At 44.2% G+C, this 14,800-nt stretch overlaps 1 protein-coding gene across 1 annotated transcript; it reads right to left on the reverse strand.

Moving 5' to 3' along the window:
* Positions 1-1,531: 1,531 nt before the first annotated feature.
* On the reverse strand, positions 1,532-14,365 carry tbc1d2b (TBC1 domain family, member 2B). Its single transcript, XM_084555386.1, has 13 exons — positions 13,996-14,365; positions 13,101-13,251; positions 10,209-10,380; positions 8,173-8,327; positions 7,786-8,024; positions 5,687-6,112; positions 5,350-5,460; positions 4,984-5,180; positions 4,067-4,561; positions 3,866-3,983; positions 3,496-3,681; positions 2,481-2,602; positions 1,532-2,197 (listed from the first exon to the last, which is right to left on the reverse strand). The coding sequence occupies exons 1-13, from the start codon at positions 14,338-14,340 to the stop codon at positions 2,002-2,004; spliced, it is 2,913 nt and encodes a 970-aa protein (XP_084411512.1). The 5' UTR covers positions 14,341-14,365; the 3' UTR covers positions 1,532-2,001.
* Positions 14,366-14,800: the final 435 nt, after the last annotated feature.

Here is a 14,800-nt window from a genome sequence, read left to right on the forward strand (position 1 = left end):
ACTGATTTACGTAGACAAAAGTGAAGTGCCCTAAACAATATTCTGAACTGATCTCGTCACTACGCTTGTGCAACACGCTGCTGTGGGAAAGCAGAAGAAAGAGAGAAAGTAGAAACAGAAGAAAAGAAACGATTACCTTTAAACGTAGCTTATTCCAACGTGAACATCTGACAAAAAGATGAACAATGCAATCAAACTAGCCTCAGAGGAGAAGTCGTGCCTTGAGTAAACTATGAAATCTACCATGGGTTCTTAGGCAATGCGGACATTTGAAAATCTACAAGAACTTTTGACCTCTGGAGAGACCCGCTCTCAAATTTATACATGTCGATTTGATGTATCTTTTTTCTCCCTCCCACTCAACTCTGCCATTTGTTCACAGGTGGTTCAAGGAGAAACATGGCTATGGCTGATAATACTGCGGCAGAAAAAAAGGGCCGTTGATTTTGTAATGGACATTAAGAAATCTCCGTAAACATCACAAAGTGAAGCTGTAAACAACACACAAGCACGCAAGGGAAGGGAGGGCGCTACGTGAGGAGAAAAACACACTTCCCTCTCTCGGGAGAATCCCATTAGATCAGTTTTACAAGTGATTGATCAAATACAAACACGTTACAATGACGTGTTGAATACGAACTGGTTTGTTAATATGAAGGAACTGCAAAACAGGCGTATTCTGTAATAAAGTCACAGAGCTAAAGAGTACCTGTGGAATGTGGAAAAGATTTGGCTACACAACAGTCTCATAAATACTTCCGCCATAGGCTACAAATCATATTCCCGTTTTTACGCCTCAATCATGCCAACAGGCTACTCCGTGTGAGGGTACCTGTGAACAAAATGTTATACTGCCACTCTGAGGACAATGAACGCAAATACATCAGCATTTTTTTTCTGTGTTTTTTTTTTTTTTTTTTTTAGTTTGGGCTCAGAACAACAATTTCAGCATTGTACATGGCAACAAAAGAGGGGTTCGAATCATTTAAACACCTATCAATAAAGAAATGACAAGAACTTAATAAAACTAAATACACTTTCACAATTAAGAGCAGTATTCTTAGGTCAGGGCCATTTAAGGCAAATAAAAATAAAAAACAAAAAACAAGGTAGTTTGTTTCAAATGATGTTTCGGTGTCACTAATCAGGTAACAGATAGACCAGTGGTCATTATAAAGTTGAGTATGAGTTTAAGAACAAATATAGATGTAGTTTTTATGTTTCTTTTAAAAAAAGTAAATAAAACTGGACTGTTCCTTGAAACGACAATACTGGCTCCCGGCATTAAACCTGAACGGCTCAGGTTCGTGTGCCTTAACATATTCGATCGGAGCGAGAACAAGTCTTTCTTTTCGATCCTTCCTTTCTCTTCTACGACCAAATACAGCTGGGAATGATATGCGTGTTTACGGCGGCCTTAAGACTTAAGAGTCAGCGATGTTTCAGTTTCAGCATGAGTGATTCACGGTGATGCATCAAGAGACACGCGGATCGAATAGAACAAAAAATGTGCTGTCGGGTGGTAATTAGGACAATAAAAGAAAAAAAACGACTGAGGTAAAGAGAGGTGTGCAAAGAACTGGAGGGCAAAGAAAGCAGAAAAAAACAAGATAACTCCTTCAACAGGCAAATAAAATAATAATATTGAAAAATGACAAGTGTTTGAAAATACTGATTTGGAATTGCCGAGTGTTGAGCTTAGAAGTGAGGAGCCCTAGATGAAGTATACTGTTTTTATATAAACACACAAGCATACAGCAAAAAGGAGTTTACATAATTATTTAAAAAATTGGCAGGAATACTGATAAAAAGCCTTCTCGGCCTGTAATGTTTTGGTCCTTGTTTGTTGATTGTTCCAGCTCTGATGCAGAGACCAACTCCCAATGATTCACTGGGGGGGAAAAAAATAAACTCCCTTTACGCCTGCAACACATCACTGGTCCGCGGAGATGATCCCTTTGTCTTCAGCCTCAGGCCACGCGGCCTGGAAATGTGACAACCTCAGTTCTCCTCCTCGTCGTCGCTGACGAAGCTCCGCCTGTCCTGACTCGTCTCCCTCTCCCTGAGGAAGGTCTGTCTGATCGCCTCCAGCTCTGTCAGCTCAAGGCGGACCTTCTCCAGGTGGAAGGAGCGGCGGTTCTGGATTAGCCTCATGGGGAACGGGTTCATTTCCACAAAAGCGATGTTCATCAGCTTCCTGGAACATACAGAGCAACACAGTCCTATCAGTCTGGAAGGACTTTGACTTTGAGGTGCTTTGAAACCTGGTACAGACATTCACTGTCCCCAAAGGACGAAGCCTACTCCTCTATACTCTTTCTTATTCCACCAGCAGTGATAGTTTTACTATCATGGCATTCACATCAGTTTCATCAGTGCTTTGTGTTTAGTGCTGTGAAGGTTATCATATTCAGGCTCTGACTTTAGCTCAAAGCACAGCTAACACACGACGGCTAAACACTAAGACAAATTTCACTTACCTTGAATCCAAGATCGTGCGTGTGAAGTATCTAAGATATTTGAAGATGGCCGTGGAGTCCTGCAACTTCAAGAACTCTTCTTCTTTGTACTTGAAGAGAGCGAGGGCGAAGCGAAACATGATCTGTGGAGGAAAATGATCCGAGCCATGAAATCCATGTGTGCCGTAACGTTTTTTTTACAACTTCACAGTTTTGGTTCACTCTCACCACTCAATTATCCATAAAACAAATCTCTAAAAACTGCAAACGAACTGCTCGGCACATCTCAGCTGACATGGTTAGCAACTAGCCAGGGGACCATAGCTGAGCATTTTGCTAAAAAGCTAAATATTTCCTTCAGAAGTTGGAGGACACCAAAAAAAACACACTAAAAGGAGAGAGGAAATATTGGACATCAGGTACGCAAATACACTCCAAATCATTCATCGTTTATAAAAAGAGATGTGTCAGTGTGATACATATCACTGTACAGCTTGCATGGGGCCATGTATCATGAAATGATTTTCTGGCAGCTCAGGGCTCTACTGTAAGTCTAATATATTGTTTAAATTCTGATTTGGTTTAAATAAAAGGTTTTGTCAGTGGTAAAAAGACTGATAGATACGATAGAATGTAAGTGGAACCGCTTGGCAAAACCTGTGTTAACACTCATCTTGGTTGTGTCTCATAAGAAAAGAAAATCTTTGTCTTTAGCTCTGTAGATGTTTGACTTTCTTTCTTTCACTTCCACGGTCATTTAACTTTAAAGCAGTTGAACAACAGGTTGAAGCAGGCTTAAAATAAGGAGGGCGTGGAGTTAGGTGATCATTTTAAACATTTTTCATTGTTGTTCCATTATTGTTAATAAAAGAGCTTTACTGTTACCATAAACCTGAGGCTAAAGTCGCGTACCACCTTTAGAAGCAGCCTAATTTCATCTCAGCTGACTGAACAGTCACCTCACAGTTTCCAAAAGTCTCCTTATATCATACTTTACAACCCGTCAGCGTGCCCAGACGGAAACGTGAACTCTCACCTTCGGCCCCTCGAACAGAAAGGCGTCCCAGATCTTGAAGAGGATGTCGCTCACCACACTGTCCACAAACACCACCAGGAACCAGTTGAAGGTGATGAGGGAGAAATCGACCTTGTGCTGCTCGAAGTGGGCATGGAGCCGCGGCAGCTTCTCGTTCATCAGGTCCTTGAACACACGCTGGTCAACCTGCAAAAAAAAACAACAAGGACAGATTTATATTTTTGTGAATAACGGAGGGGCTGATTTTCACAGCAGATAAGGGCTCAAATCCAGCAGAGGGAGACGAGACATTGTGCTGGACATTAAACGACAGCAGCAGCAGCAGCAGCCTTAGTGATGCGATCATGACTATATAACATAACTTATTCACCTGTGAGCCAAGCAGAGTCTTGGTGTAATAGTCTCTTGGCATGAAGACCTCCACGATGGCTATAAGGCTCCAAAAGGCATCCTCTTGGTCTAAATAGAGCAAGGCAATTGCTGCCAGCCTGAGGAAATGGCACGCAATAAATATTAACGGTTACAACGCACAAAAGAGAGAGAAGGAGAGAAAGTAAATTCCTTGTAGTACCTGTTTAGTCCCTGACAATAGCCGATGTCTGGATTTCTCCAGGAGAAGGCCAGCAGGACGTTCCTGAGTTTCTGGATGCCGCCTGCACTAGGCGAGGCGTAGTGCTTGTTGTTGGGCAAAGTGCGCAGCAAGTCCAGCTCGATCTGCTTGGACGCCGGGTTGGGCTTGTCCCGCGCCACATTCAGCAAGGTCTCATAATAGTCTGGTGCCAAGTGGTCACGGAACTTCTTGACGTGGAAGGACACGCACCAGCGCCACAAGTGGGACCGGTGCTCGTGGGGGACGCCGCAGCGAATCAGGGACTTGAGCTCGGGGGAGCGCGTCAGGTCTCTGTTCATGGTGCTGGCCAGGTAGTTCTCCCACTTGACCCCGATGGACACCTCCTGATTCGTCATGGAGAGGGACTTCAGCTCCAGGGCTCTCACCTTTGCAATCAGCTTTTCCTCCTCTTCCTCCTCCTCGGGCACCGTCTTGAAGCCAAACACGTCGTACTCGCTAAGATGAAATCAAGGCACAGAGAAAGTGAGGGGAAAGGCATCATCAACCAGTGATTAGTGCTTAGGGGGGGGTTCTAGGAATACATGTAGTTGAGCCACAAAGAACGTGCCTGAGCTTGCACAGAAGTATGCGCAAACAGCAACACAGATACCAATTAGCAGATCTAGTTTTTCCATTCAAGACAATTCACATGCAGCAGTTAATGAAAGTAGAACAGGTCTTGCGACTCCATTGCATTTGCATCTACTTAGGCAACACCAGGGTCTTCTCATGAAGTGATCATTTCCTTAATTTGTATTTCTACGAATTACTACACACCAAAGGGTATGTAAATGAAAGTAAAACCCAGAACTTAAGAGCTCACGTTTTGCTAAAAATCCTGTAAGCATCCATTCACAAAGCTTGTGGAGTGAACATACCTGACCGTATTCGGCTTGAAAATCGGGTGCTCGTGCTGGTCCGAGGTCTCCACCTGCAGTGCATCCTCTAATAATCTGGAGATGACCTCCCGGGCGGGGCTCTGCTCCGAAGATGAACACACCGGCATCTTCAGCTCTTGAAGCAGCACCAAATACTTGCTCTCCACCTGGCACAGCTTGGCCTCCAGGGCCGTATACTGCGGCAAAGATAAGAGGAGAGGGGCAAAAACAAAAGGTTTCATTTTTCCTGCTTGGCATCTTTTTTTTTTTTTTTTAGGTGTGCGGACTTCCCCTAAAGCTACTCAGACTTCCTGTTTTTCTAACAACAGCATAATGCACCATTAACCACAAAACGCAAGCTAGTACCTTTGCTTCTAGAGCCTTTTCTCTACTCTCTGCATTCCTGCGCAACACTGTCAGCTCCAGGATCTCTTTGTTCAGGAACTTGTTCTGGGATTTGTAACCTTGAAGACTGTCCTGAAAGTGTTAAAAACATACAATGAGTTAATCAGTAGGAGGGAAGAACACGGAAAGAACATTTCTGATGTTCAACTAAAGCTTCTACAAACACAAAAATAACTTCTTTTACTAATTTCACAACCACACACTTCCCCTATTTCAGATTAAGTGGTTCAAATTCATATTATCTGCAGCTGTTTCATGTCCATCAACTATAAACTGGGTTATGTTTTTTCTTCTGTACCTTGAGGTAGTCCAGCTCCTGCTGCTCTTTCTGGGGCGGTGGTGAAGTAGTATCATTTGGGCTTCCACTCAGCTCAGCGCTCTCCTGTGACAGCTTAATGATGACTTCATCCTTGGCCTGGATGGTCTCCATCAGCATTCCCAGCTGGTCGTTAATCTCCCCCACCTTGATTTTCAGGCCCTTCAACTCCTGCTGCAGGCTCTCCTTCTCCAGGGCGAGGCGCTCCATGTGGCCACACAAGGACTGAATCTGTCCATCTTTTTCCTGAAGCAGGGCCTCCAGCTGGGTGATTTCTTCCTGGGTCACTGCCGAGGTCTCGGTCTGTTCGGAGGCTGCGGATGGATCTGGAGGCCGGGCCGGACGGCACGCTGTCGCCCGGTCGCACTGAGAGGTTCTGAGAGTCTGCTGGAGAAGTCTCACAAGCTCCTGGACGATAAAGGCAAGGAGCATTTAGTTCGGTCAACACATCGTCTTGAAAGATCAGGATCATGACTTAAAAAGTGATTTGCAGAAAATACGGATTTGTTAAACTAGGGTAAATATCTTTGCAGGGATTTTACCCTGCAGCACAACTAACAGCTCACCATATTTAATATGAACAGAATGAGATAGTTGCATATTGCGCAATTTGACGTGTGAAAAGTGTGACCTTTGGCACTATATTGCAACCTGTTACTGGGCCTCAGTTACATTACAAAATAATTTCAGAATAATGACGAAACCGCCAAAATAAGAGCATAGAATTTCTCATTTTCTTTTTGAACTTGATAACTATGCATTTTCGCAATGTCGTGTTGTTTGGGCCACAAAATTCAAACTAAATCGCTAGCATCAGGATGTGACACTTTATTTTACCACCTCAGCTGAGCAATTTCCTGAGAGAAACCCCCGCTGTGTTTACCGGAGCTATGCACATCACTACACAGGCAGCGTGGCTGAAGTGCGGCCAACGTGCAAATGCACAGGGGAGCATTTGGACTGATAGTTGTGACATGTGCACTCACACCTACGTGCACTGGGGTCACAGTGGCACTGTTAAACTGCCCGCAGTGAACTCTGCGGGTTGAACTGTGAAACGCTGCCGTCTTGCAAATGTCATGTTTAAACACCATGAGCAAAATTAACTCGGATATTAGGATAGTACATCAGAAAATCCTAATCTTATCAGGCGTAACATTATGACCATATTCCTACTATTATTTATGTCTCCCTTGTGCCTGCAAAACAGTTGTGACTCATCAGAGAATGGACATTGGCCTTCTGAGGGTGTCCTGTGGTGTCTGGTAAAAGAATGTTGTTAGTGGGGGTCTATGGGTTGAGGGGAGGAGCCTCTGTGATCTAGTGAATTTGGAGGCCAGGTCAACAGGTCAACTCCTTGTGCTGTTTTTCATGTTTTCTGAGTTGTTCCTAAACCGTTTTTGTGTGTGTGCCTGTGTCAGGCTGCATCCTGCTGCCATCAAGGAGTGTCATTGCTATTGGGTGGAGGTGCCTGGTCTGGTCTAGGTGGGTGCTACATGTCTAAGTAACGTCCACATGAATGCCAGTTCCGAAAGTTCCCCTGCAGAATAGTGTATCATCACAAGCTGGTCAATGTTATGTACTTGACCTGTCAGTGGTTTTAATGTTGTGGCTGATCGGTGTAAATCAATAGTATTAACTCTACAAAGTCAGCTTGGGTCTAAGTGACAGGGGCAGGGCTGACAGAATATTCCCATACTCTATGTCCAGTGATTGCGCAGAGACTCCCAGCTGAGTTACTCAGTCAGTTCCTGTTAAAGTTTGACGTGGAAGCTCACACATATACATTATTCATAAATCTGCCCAGCTTCTGCTGTTGTGACCAATCGGCTGGTCTGAAAACACAAAAAGGAGAACAGAGAGTAATGGGAAGGAGCACCACAGCTGTTATTGTTGTCCGGAGAACTGCTATTTCCTCATTCCTAGCTGAAGTGACTCATCATTTTCAGTGTACTGGTGAGAAAGAATTACACCGAGCCACTCAGTCACACACCTCAGGCATGTGCTGCATCAACTAAAATCATAGTAAAGCCACTCCAGTCAGTTTTCCCCTAACGGAGCTGGAAGAGAGGTGACTGTACCTTCTGACTGGCCAACTCCTCTCTGAGTTTGACCTGTTCCTGCTGCATCTGACTCAGTTCTTCCTGCTGGCTCTGGAGGCGAAGCTGCAGCTCCAGAGGCTTGCTGCCGTTACACTCCACTTCTGCGTTCTCGGCACCGCGCGGCTCAGCGGAGCGCCCCGGCCTCCCAGAGCCCGTCAGGTCTCGAAGCAAAAGTTTCTTAGGACGCGAGGAGTTGCGCACAAAATCGAAGCTAAACGCTGATCCGAAGAAATCAGAGAGAAGAAGAGTTAAGCAATTATGATCCGTTATTCCCAGGAGTGACGCAAGAAGGGCATTAAACCCTGGTCAGCGTGTGGGTGCATGCGTGAGTGAGTGAGTGAGTAAGCAAGCAAAGAGTGGACGTACATCTGTGTGCCTCTGGATGATGTTTCTGTTCTGGGAAGTCCTTGGGCGGAGCGTCCACCATCTCCCATTCATCTTGGGAGTTGCTGTTGCTGGTGTAAAACACGCTGCGTCTGTTCTCACTTGCTTTGCCCGGACGCAGATAGGACATGGAGTTCCTGGAAATAAAAAATAAATGTAAAAGCAGTTCAGATCCACAGGGATTCAGGGTTAACTGCGGGGAAACCTAATGTTTACAAGAAAAGTAACAAACAGTGTTGACATCTTTACGCCACTGCACTCCAGAGGACACGGACCGCATATAAAAGATGAATGCAGACACAGAGACGTCGCCCATCGTTTGTGAACTATTGTTTTAAAGCCTTGAGTGTGGCATTCAGGGCGGCGAGTGGGGTGGTGGTTAGCGCTGATGAGTCACAGGAAGAAGGTCCTGGGGTCTGAATCCAGGCCGACTGGGCCTTTCTGTATATAATATAATGTTATTTTGCATCTTTTGCAAATCCTCCTGGTGACTTATAAAGGCTTTGACTTCTCCTAGATCACATGGGCACCGTGCCACTCGCTGTCAAGTGCAATAAACTTAAAAATTAACCCGATGTAAGCGTATATGCTTCACAGATAAATAGCTCTGCAATGCAGCAACAAAAATCAATCATTTTGATGTACGACCCAACACTAGAGCATTTTAGTAGCACAAAAATAAAAACACCTACAGCTGCATGGTTTTACCGAAATAAATAACAAGCAAACTAACTTCTATATCTTTAGTAATATCTCTGTGGCGTATAGTTTAACTTGAACATTCACACCGTCACAACAAACACTACATCATTATTCCGCTTTGACCAGCGTAACAGAAATCTCTTTTCAGTTCTGCACAGAACTTCCACAAAGCAGACGAGACATCTTCGCTCACATTCTTGACGCCGTGAGAAGGTGTAGCCGTGAAGCAAATGCAAAAGGTCGAGCTCAGCTACTCAATCCGATCATTTTAAAAACACCTTGATCATAATGCCAGGTGAAGTTTGTTTTTGAATCGGAGTCTATTGCAGCCAGAGATTTTGTGCTGTCACGTTGGTTTCAAAAGCTGAACTAAAAACAAAACTGAACACAGCCCCCCAACCTGTCTAGTGCATGTAAATGGAAAGCTAATAAAAATATCGCCGCCTGAGATAAATGCATCTGAATCCTAATGGCGAAGGCATTCTTTAATCTTCAAACACAATTGTAACCGACTGTAACTCAACTCTGTCTCAAACTCTTTGTTTTTCACACCTACGAGGCAACGCGTTTAAACCGTCTCAAGGAGGGTGCAGCAGAAAGCGGCGAGCGTGTTGGCCTGTGTTGTGTTTCGGTCACATCCTTCAGCCGTCCGCCTCACGTCCATCTGACAAAACAGACTGCGCTTTAACCAGCGCGGCCTATTTCGGGTCACACAAAACTGTGATCGATGTTCTGTTATCACTGACCTTTGGCCGCTTTTGACTTGATCACGAGCTCTCGCCTCGCAACTGCCATATTTACACACTTGGACACAAAGCAGACAGCCGCTGTCAGCCATATGAGAGATTTTGCAACCGTTCAGAAAGAAAAATATTAGCACACAACTAGCTACTGTGTGCAAAATGTAGAAGAGTCCGCCATGGAGACTTTTAAAACACTGCAGCTCAAGATTTCTCTTAAGTGAACTAGCTTTCCATTATGGAAACAAAGCAAATTCCAGTCCACATGTCACATTTTTAGCATTTCAGCATGTCGCATCTTCTCAATAGATGTGTTGTACACCCAAAAGGGGAACTGTTGATGACTGCATACTAGAGCAACTAGTGAACTATGGATGTAACCGTTTCCTCTGCTGCAGTCAGCCTCAGGAAGAACTGAAGAGGTGTTTTCTTTCTTTAATACAGCCCTATTCGGGCATGTTGCAGACAAACTAGTTGCGCCTGTTTGGCAGGGAATCAGACACTTGACATTATAGTCTTAAACGTAAGCGTGGGTGGCTATTTGGTGGAAAGCTTTCCTCGAGCTCCTGGACTTACCTGAGTTCTGTACCAAAGTTTTTAAGGGAGAAGTTGAGGGGGCTCATGGATGCAGCGGCGGGCCCCCTGGCTGACTGGATCCCCACCATCGTCCCGCCGTCCGTGTCCGTGTCTATGGCAAAGTCGTTGCGCACCTTCTCCATGCTTTCACTCAGCTTCTCGAAGACGACGTCTGAAAACACAACACGGCATTGGATCACTCCTGCGACAGCTACTGTTCTGCAAGGCATGTGTCTTGCTTATAAAGGAAATGAAGTCATTATGACTAGAATCTGGAGTACTGCTTGAAGTAGGACAAAAATATCTGCGTGGTCGTGGCCACCTTTTCCGTCTATGACTTAACACTAGGCAGATATCAACCTGATAAAAAATTATTTTTTCTCTTAATATAAAATTAGCCGTGAAGGTGAATCAGTGAGATTCACTGATGGCAGAAAATAGGGCTGCATGTGTATCAACGTGTTTTAATTTTCAGCCCTTTATGGTCAACATCTATTACCAGAGGGAGCGACAATCTTTCATTATGTGTTAACCTTTCCACCAAACAGAGTGACATAAAACGCAGCTAGAGGGGAAAATAGTAGTTAACGAGAAAGCCACACAGCTCACTGACAAATGGTCATGGTCTTCTGAGAAAAACACATTTGATAATAATAATAATAATAATAATAATAATAATAATAAAACACTTTTCTATTAAAATGATCTTACTTAGAAGCACTTTTAGGAACTACTTACTCTTCTGCATTCACAAGCAGGTAGTCAAAACGTTTTTAGCTCAGAGATATTCATTCACGAGAAACAATGAGAAAGCATTCAGATCAGCGGTTGTGAGTTGGGACAGCAAGTAGGAAGTTTAGAATAATGCTGCCAGGAAGAGACAAGTGTCCCCACTTAACATTCACTTCTCAACTAAAGTACAATACAATGATGAGTATGTTAAAGGGGAACTATAGTTTTTTGCAACCTGGACCTTATTTCTGGCATAAAATACGATCGTTTACTCGCCCATATAACTTTTGTGTAATTTGCATTCCTTCGGGAGATATTTAGATCAGCGTGTATCCATGTAGTGGGAGTGACAGTCGGCTTGTTTACCTGTAATTTGCTACTGCTATGGTTCGTCCACGACCTCAGAATCGGAAAAATATTCAGCCATGTTGTAAAAAACTAGCAGTAGCAAATTACAGGTAAACAATCCGACCTCAACGGGGAATAGCACTAGCGTACAATAACAAAATATTGGTGAAATGAACGAGTTTCGCAGCAGATAATGCGTTATTTAGAGGCTGCGTTTCGGTGCCCCAGTCACTCCCACTATATGGATATACGCAGATCTAATCGTCTCCCAAAGGAATACAAATTACACAAAAGTTACATGGGTGAGTAAACGATCGTATTTTATGCCAGAAATAAGGTCCAGGTTGTAAAAAACAGTAGTTCCCCTTTAAACAAAAGAAGGTTTAGTCGAAGTAAAAAGAGTACATAACAGTCTCAGCTCTTCAACAGTGAGCTACCTGGCATGCAGCGTTAGATCCAGATAGCTGGTAATGTGGCTAGCTTAGCTCGGAGCTAATCGTACACAGATGAAAAATGTAAATATTTGTTTCATAAAGCTAACAAAATGAGCAGCCACTACCAGTTGCTACGAGCAACAGGGTCTCTATTGATGAAATCCTGGATAGTGTTTTATGTTAGACTAAATACCACTTTACTGATACTGAGGGTATCTGTGTCTTTTGAGGACAGACACACACCAAGAAGATTGTGGCAAAGACAAACATTGGTCACGTGTCTATGATGACGGGAGAACGGAAGCAGGATTTACACTTCATTTCACGCATAACAGAAAAAAACAAGTGGTGTTATTTAACACGTGAGTGGGTTTAACCACCCGAGAAATAAAAATGGACAAACACACACACACACATTTGTCTGAGTCTCAGTCCCTTATGAGCAACGATACGACTCCTTCTCCTTTTCAGAGGAATCGGGGCCGTTTGAAACTAAGTAAATACTTCACGTGAACAGCCGTGTCCTGTATTTGTGCTGCATTTTATACATCGAGAAACATTTAGCGACAAAATGCTTGTTTGTTGGAATTTGGCGGTGTTGGATAACATCGCTAGCTGCAAAACAGTTGCCAAACAAATACCTGCTCAGAGCAGCATCAGATCCTCTGAACAAAAGAAACAGACTGATTTTGATCATGTACTTTGAGATTTTAGGATATTTTGCTTCCATAACATGCCCAAAGAAGTACACGTTCAGGTTCAGGTTCATGTTTATGTCACTACACATCTACTAGTTTTAAACTGAAAATAGTGATTTCCATTAATAATGTATTAAATTATACACAAAGCATCTGTGCAGGCTGTTTCCAAAGCTTTTCCTGATACACTGCGCAATAAATGTGCAATACAGCAGCACTTACATAGCCTACAGTAAACTATTAAGTTTCATTCCTATCTATATTGTGAAGGTTTCCATATCCATATATATATATTATTCATTGGCTGTTTCATTTAACATAATAAAAAGAGATTTCCAGATTTCCCTCTGTAAAAATCTTTAACGCTGATGTGTCAAACCTGACAAGTGAAAACAAATATATTGCAGTCCTGATTAAAAACACGCCCCAGATAACGTACACGTGAACTCTTTTATTCCACCCTGCGCTGACTCTCATTTAATCAGCACTTGACACAGCCACTCCCATGTATTCGTTCTGTGGAAACCTGGCAACAAAATATCTCTTGAGTTTGCAGCACTTGTGTAAATGTTAAATCAATCGGATGCTAGTGTCTACTTGCAGCTTTTGGCTGCACAAAATGAGCGTCCAAAATTTAGCACGCGCTCACTGCGGGTGTGAGTATATGTACATCTGCCTACCATTATCTTTGCCGACGAGGCCGGTGGGAGGGTAGGCCAGCGTCGGGGAGCTCCAGCTGTCTCTGTTGCATGTGCCTCGCGTGCTGCTGTACTCCCAACGTTTCTGCTGCAACTGCTGGAGCCAGTAGTGCATCACCTGTCTGCTGGGGGCCTGGAAAAGACATAACAATAAAATGTCAGTCACCTGAGCGGACTGAAACGAGAACTTTTCTAAAGTTTCAGCGAGCTGTTTTTGAACTAGAAGCACATGCTACAGTTTTTACATGACAAAGAAAGAGGTGTAATCACACTTTAGAGTCTAAGGGCTCTACAAATAGCAGATCTGTCATGTGAATGAGGACAGGCTTTGGTTTCAGTCTCAGTTCCAGCCGTTGGCCATTGCAAGTTGCTTGCTTTTAAGGCTTCACGCCATCTGCTAAAACGAGATACCCAGTAGAGCCAAGCTGAGTGAAAACAGAGGCACCTGTCTTAATTCCAACGCAGTCATATGACAGCAAAGGACGCACCATCACATGAGATGACCCATGAGGGGGCATGTAAATCAAAGCCTGAACTCATCTCCAAACGCAAACCGAGGGCTGACGGTGCGTTTTGGTGCCAAACAAATGAAAGATGTGCCGTTTGAGATCTTGACTGACACACATGACCCACTTTTCTTTCTTTTTTTTTTTTTTAAGCCTAAAAAGTGGCTGATAGCTGATAAATCACGCCTCAGTCAGTGACATGATTCGCATGGTTGACTAAAAGCACAGCAGAGAATAAATCTGTAAAGTTAGGGATGGGTGTGTCTGCCTTTTCACAACGAGAAAGGAAGTGACAAATGACAGTAAAAACAGAGAGTGGGCCCCAGTGCTGTCAAAAAAAAAGAAAGAAAGAAAAAAAGAAAAGTTCATACCTTAAGGAGAAACTCTTTCCCGGCTGTGCGGATCTCAAACTGACCCTCTTCCCCCTCCACGTCGTAGACGAAGCACGCATCGCCTATGTCGATGTGTCCGAGTGGCAAGGCATCCTGGGGAGTCTTGAAGTAATACAAATAACATTTCCTTGGATCGTACACGAACCAGCGCGGTTTGAACCCCCTCAGAGGCCCCTTGCCGGACAGCTTGTTTAAGTAGCCGCACAGCTTGGAGGCCTGCTCCTTCGCTCCCTCGAGCTCGGCCACATCCACGGACTTGGTGGGCAGCATAATCCGCGAAGCCGAGCTGGAGGGTGCTTCGCTGCCATCCTCCTCTTCGTGCATCTTTCCTCGAACTTTCTTCTTCGTGCAGCGCAGCAGCGGATGCCCACTCCTGCTTCCACCCGCATGACTGCCTTTCGCTGGCTCGGAGGAGCATGGGAAATGTAGTTTTCCCTTTAGCGGCGAGCGTGTGGGGGTGTGGGCGTGTGTGTGGGACGACTAGGTCATGTGCGCGAGGCAAGAGTGCCGCTGGGTGGCGGTGTTTGACAAGATGAACTTCAAATAGTGAAGCTTGAGCGAGGAAGAAGCAACAACCCTGCAACAAAAGGTAACAATTTTTTCCATTACAAGTTTACATAGCTTGTGTATTAGATATATACCGTCCATTCATTCATTTATTGTCTGTAACCGCTTGGCCTCTGTAGGGTCGCGGGGCTGTCATCCCAGCTGTAATTGGGCGAGAGGCGGGGTACACCCTAGACAGGTCGCCAGTCTAGGCCTAACTAAATATGAATGAAATAAA

This window comes from Chelon labrosus (assembly GCF_963514085.1).
Source record: "Chelon labrosus genome assembly, chromosome: 11".
NCBI classification, from domain to species: domain Eukaryota; kingdom Metazoa; phylum Chordata; class Actinopteri; order Mugiliformes; family Mugilidae; genus Chelon; species Chelon labrosus.